This window comes from Apaloderma vittatum, unplaced genomic scaffold (assembly GCF_000703405.1).
Source record: "Apaloderma vittatum isolate BGI_N311 unplaced genomic scaffold, ASM70340v1 scaffold39531, whole genome shotgun sequence".
Classification (NCBI taxonomy): domain Eukaryota; kingdom Metazoa; phylum Chordata; class Aves; order Trogoniformes; family Trogonidae; genus Apaloderma; species Apaloderma vittatum.
Genome location: NW_009698115.1, coordinates 1 through 219, shown reverse-complemented (window position 1 = coordinate 219; position 219 = coordinate 1). Strand labels below are relative to the sequence as shown.

At 67.6% G+C, this 219-nt stretch overlaps 1 protein-coding gene across 1 annotated transcript in view; it reads right to left on the bottom strand.

Moving 5' to 3' along the window:
* CTRL (chymotrypsin-like) overlaps positions 1 to 185 on the bottom strand; it is a gene marked incomplete at its 5' end in the record, with an annotated part of 457 nt that extends 272 nt beyond the window's left edge. The window contains one exon of the mRNA XM_009877877.1: positions 54 to 185. Coding sequence (XP_009876179.1) covers positions 54 to 185 — 132 coding nt within the window. The remainder of the gene's footprint in view (positions 1 to 53) is intronic.
* Positions 186 to 219: the final 34 nt, after the last annotated feature.

Below are 219 nucleotides of genomic sequence, written 5' to 3'. Positions count from 1 at the left end.
GTCTCCACCTCCTCCACCCTCCCTGGGAGTGCAGGAGGAGCTCGGCTCCTTACCTGGCAAGAGGAGGCGCCAGCCCCGCCGGCGCAGAGCATGGAGCTGGTGATCCGGTTGCCCCAGTACTGCGTGCACTGGCGCTGGGAGATCAGGGGCAGCGTTACCTGCTGCAGCCGCGCCGCCAGCGCTTGGGCTGCGGGACACAAACACCGTGAAACCACAACC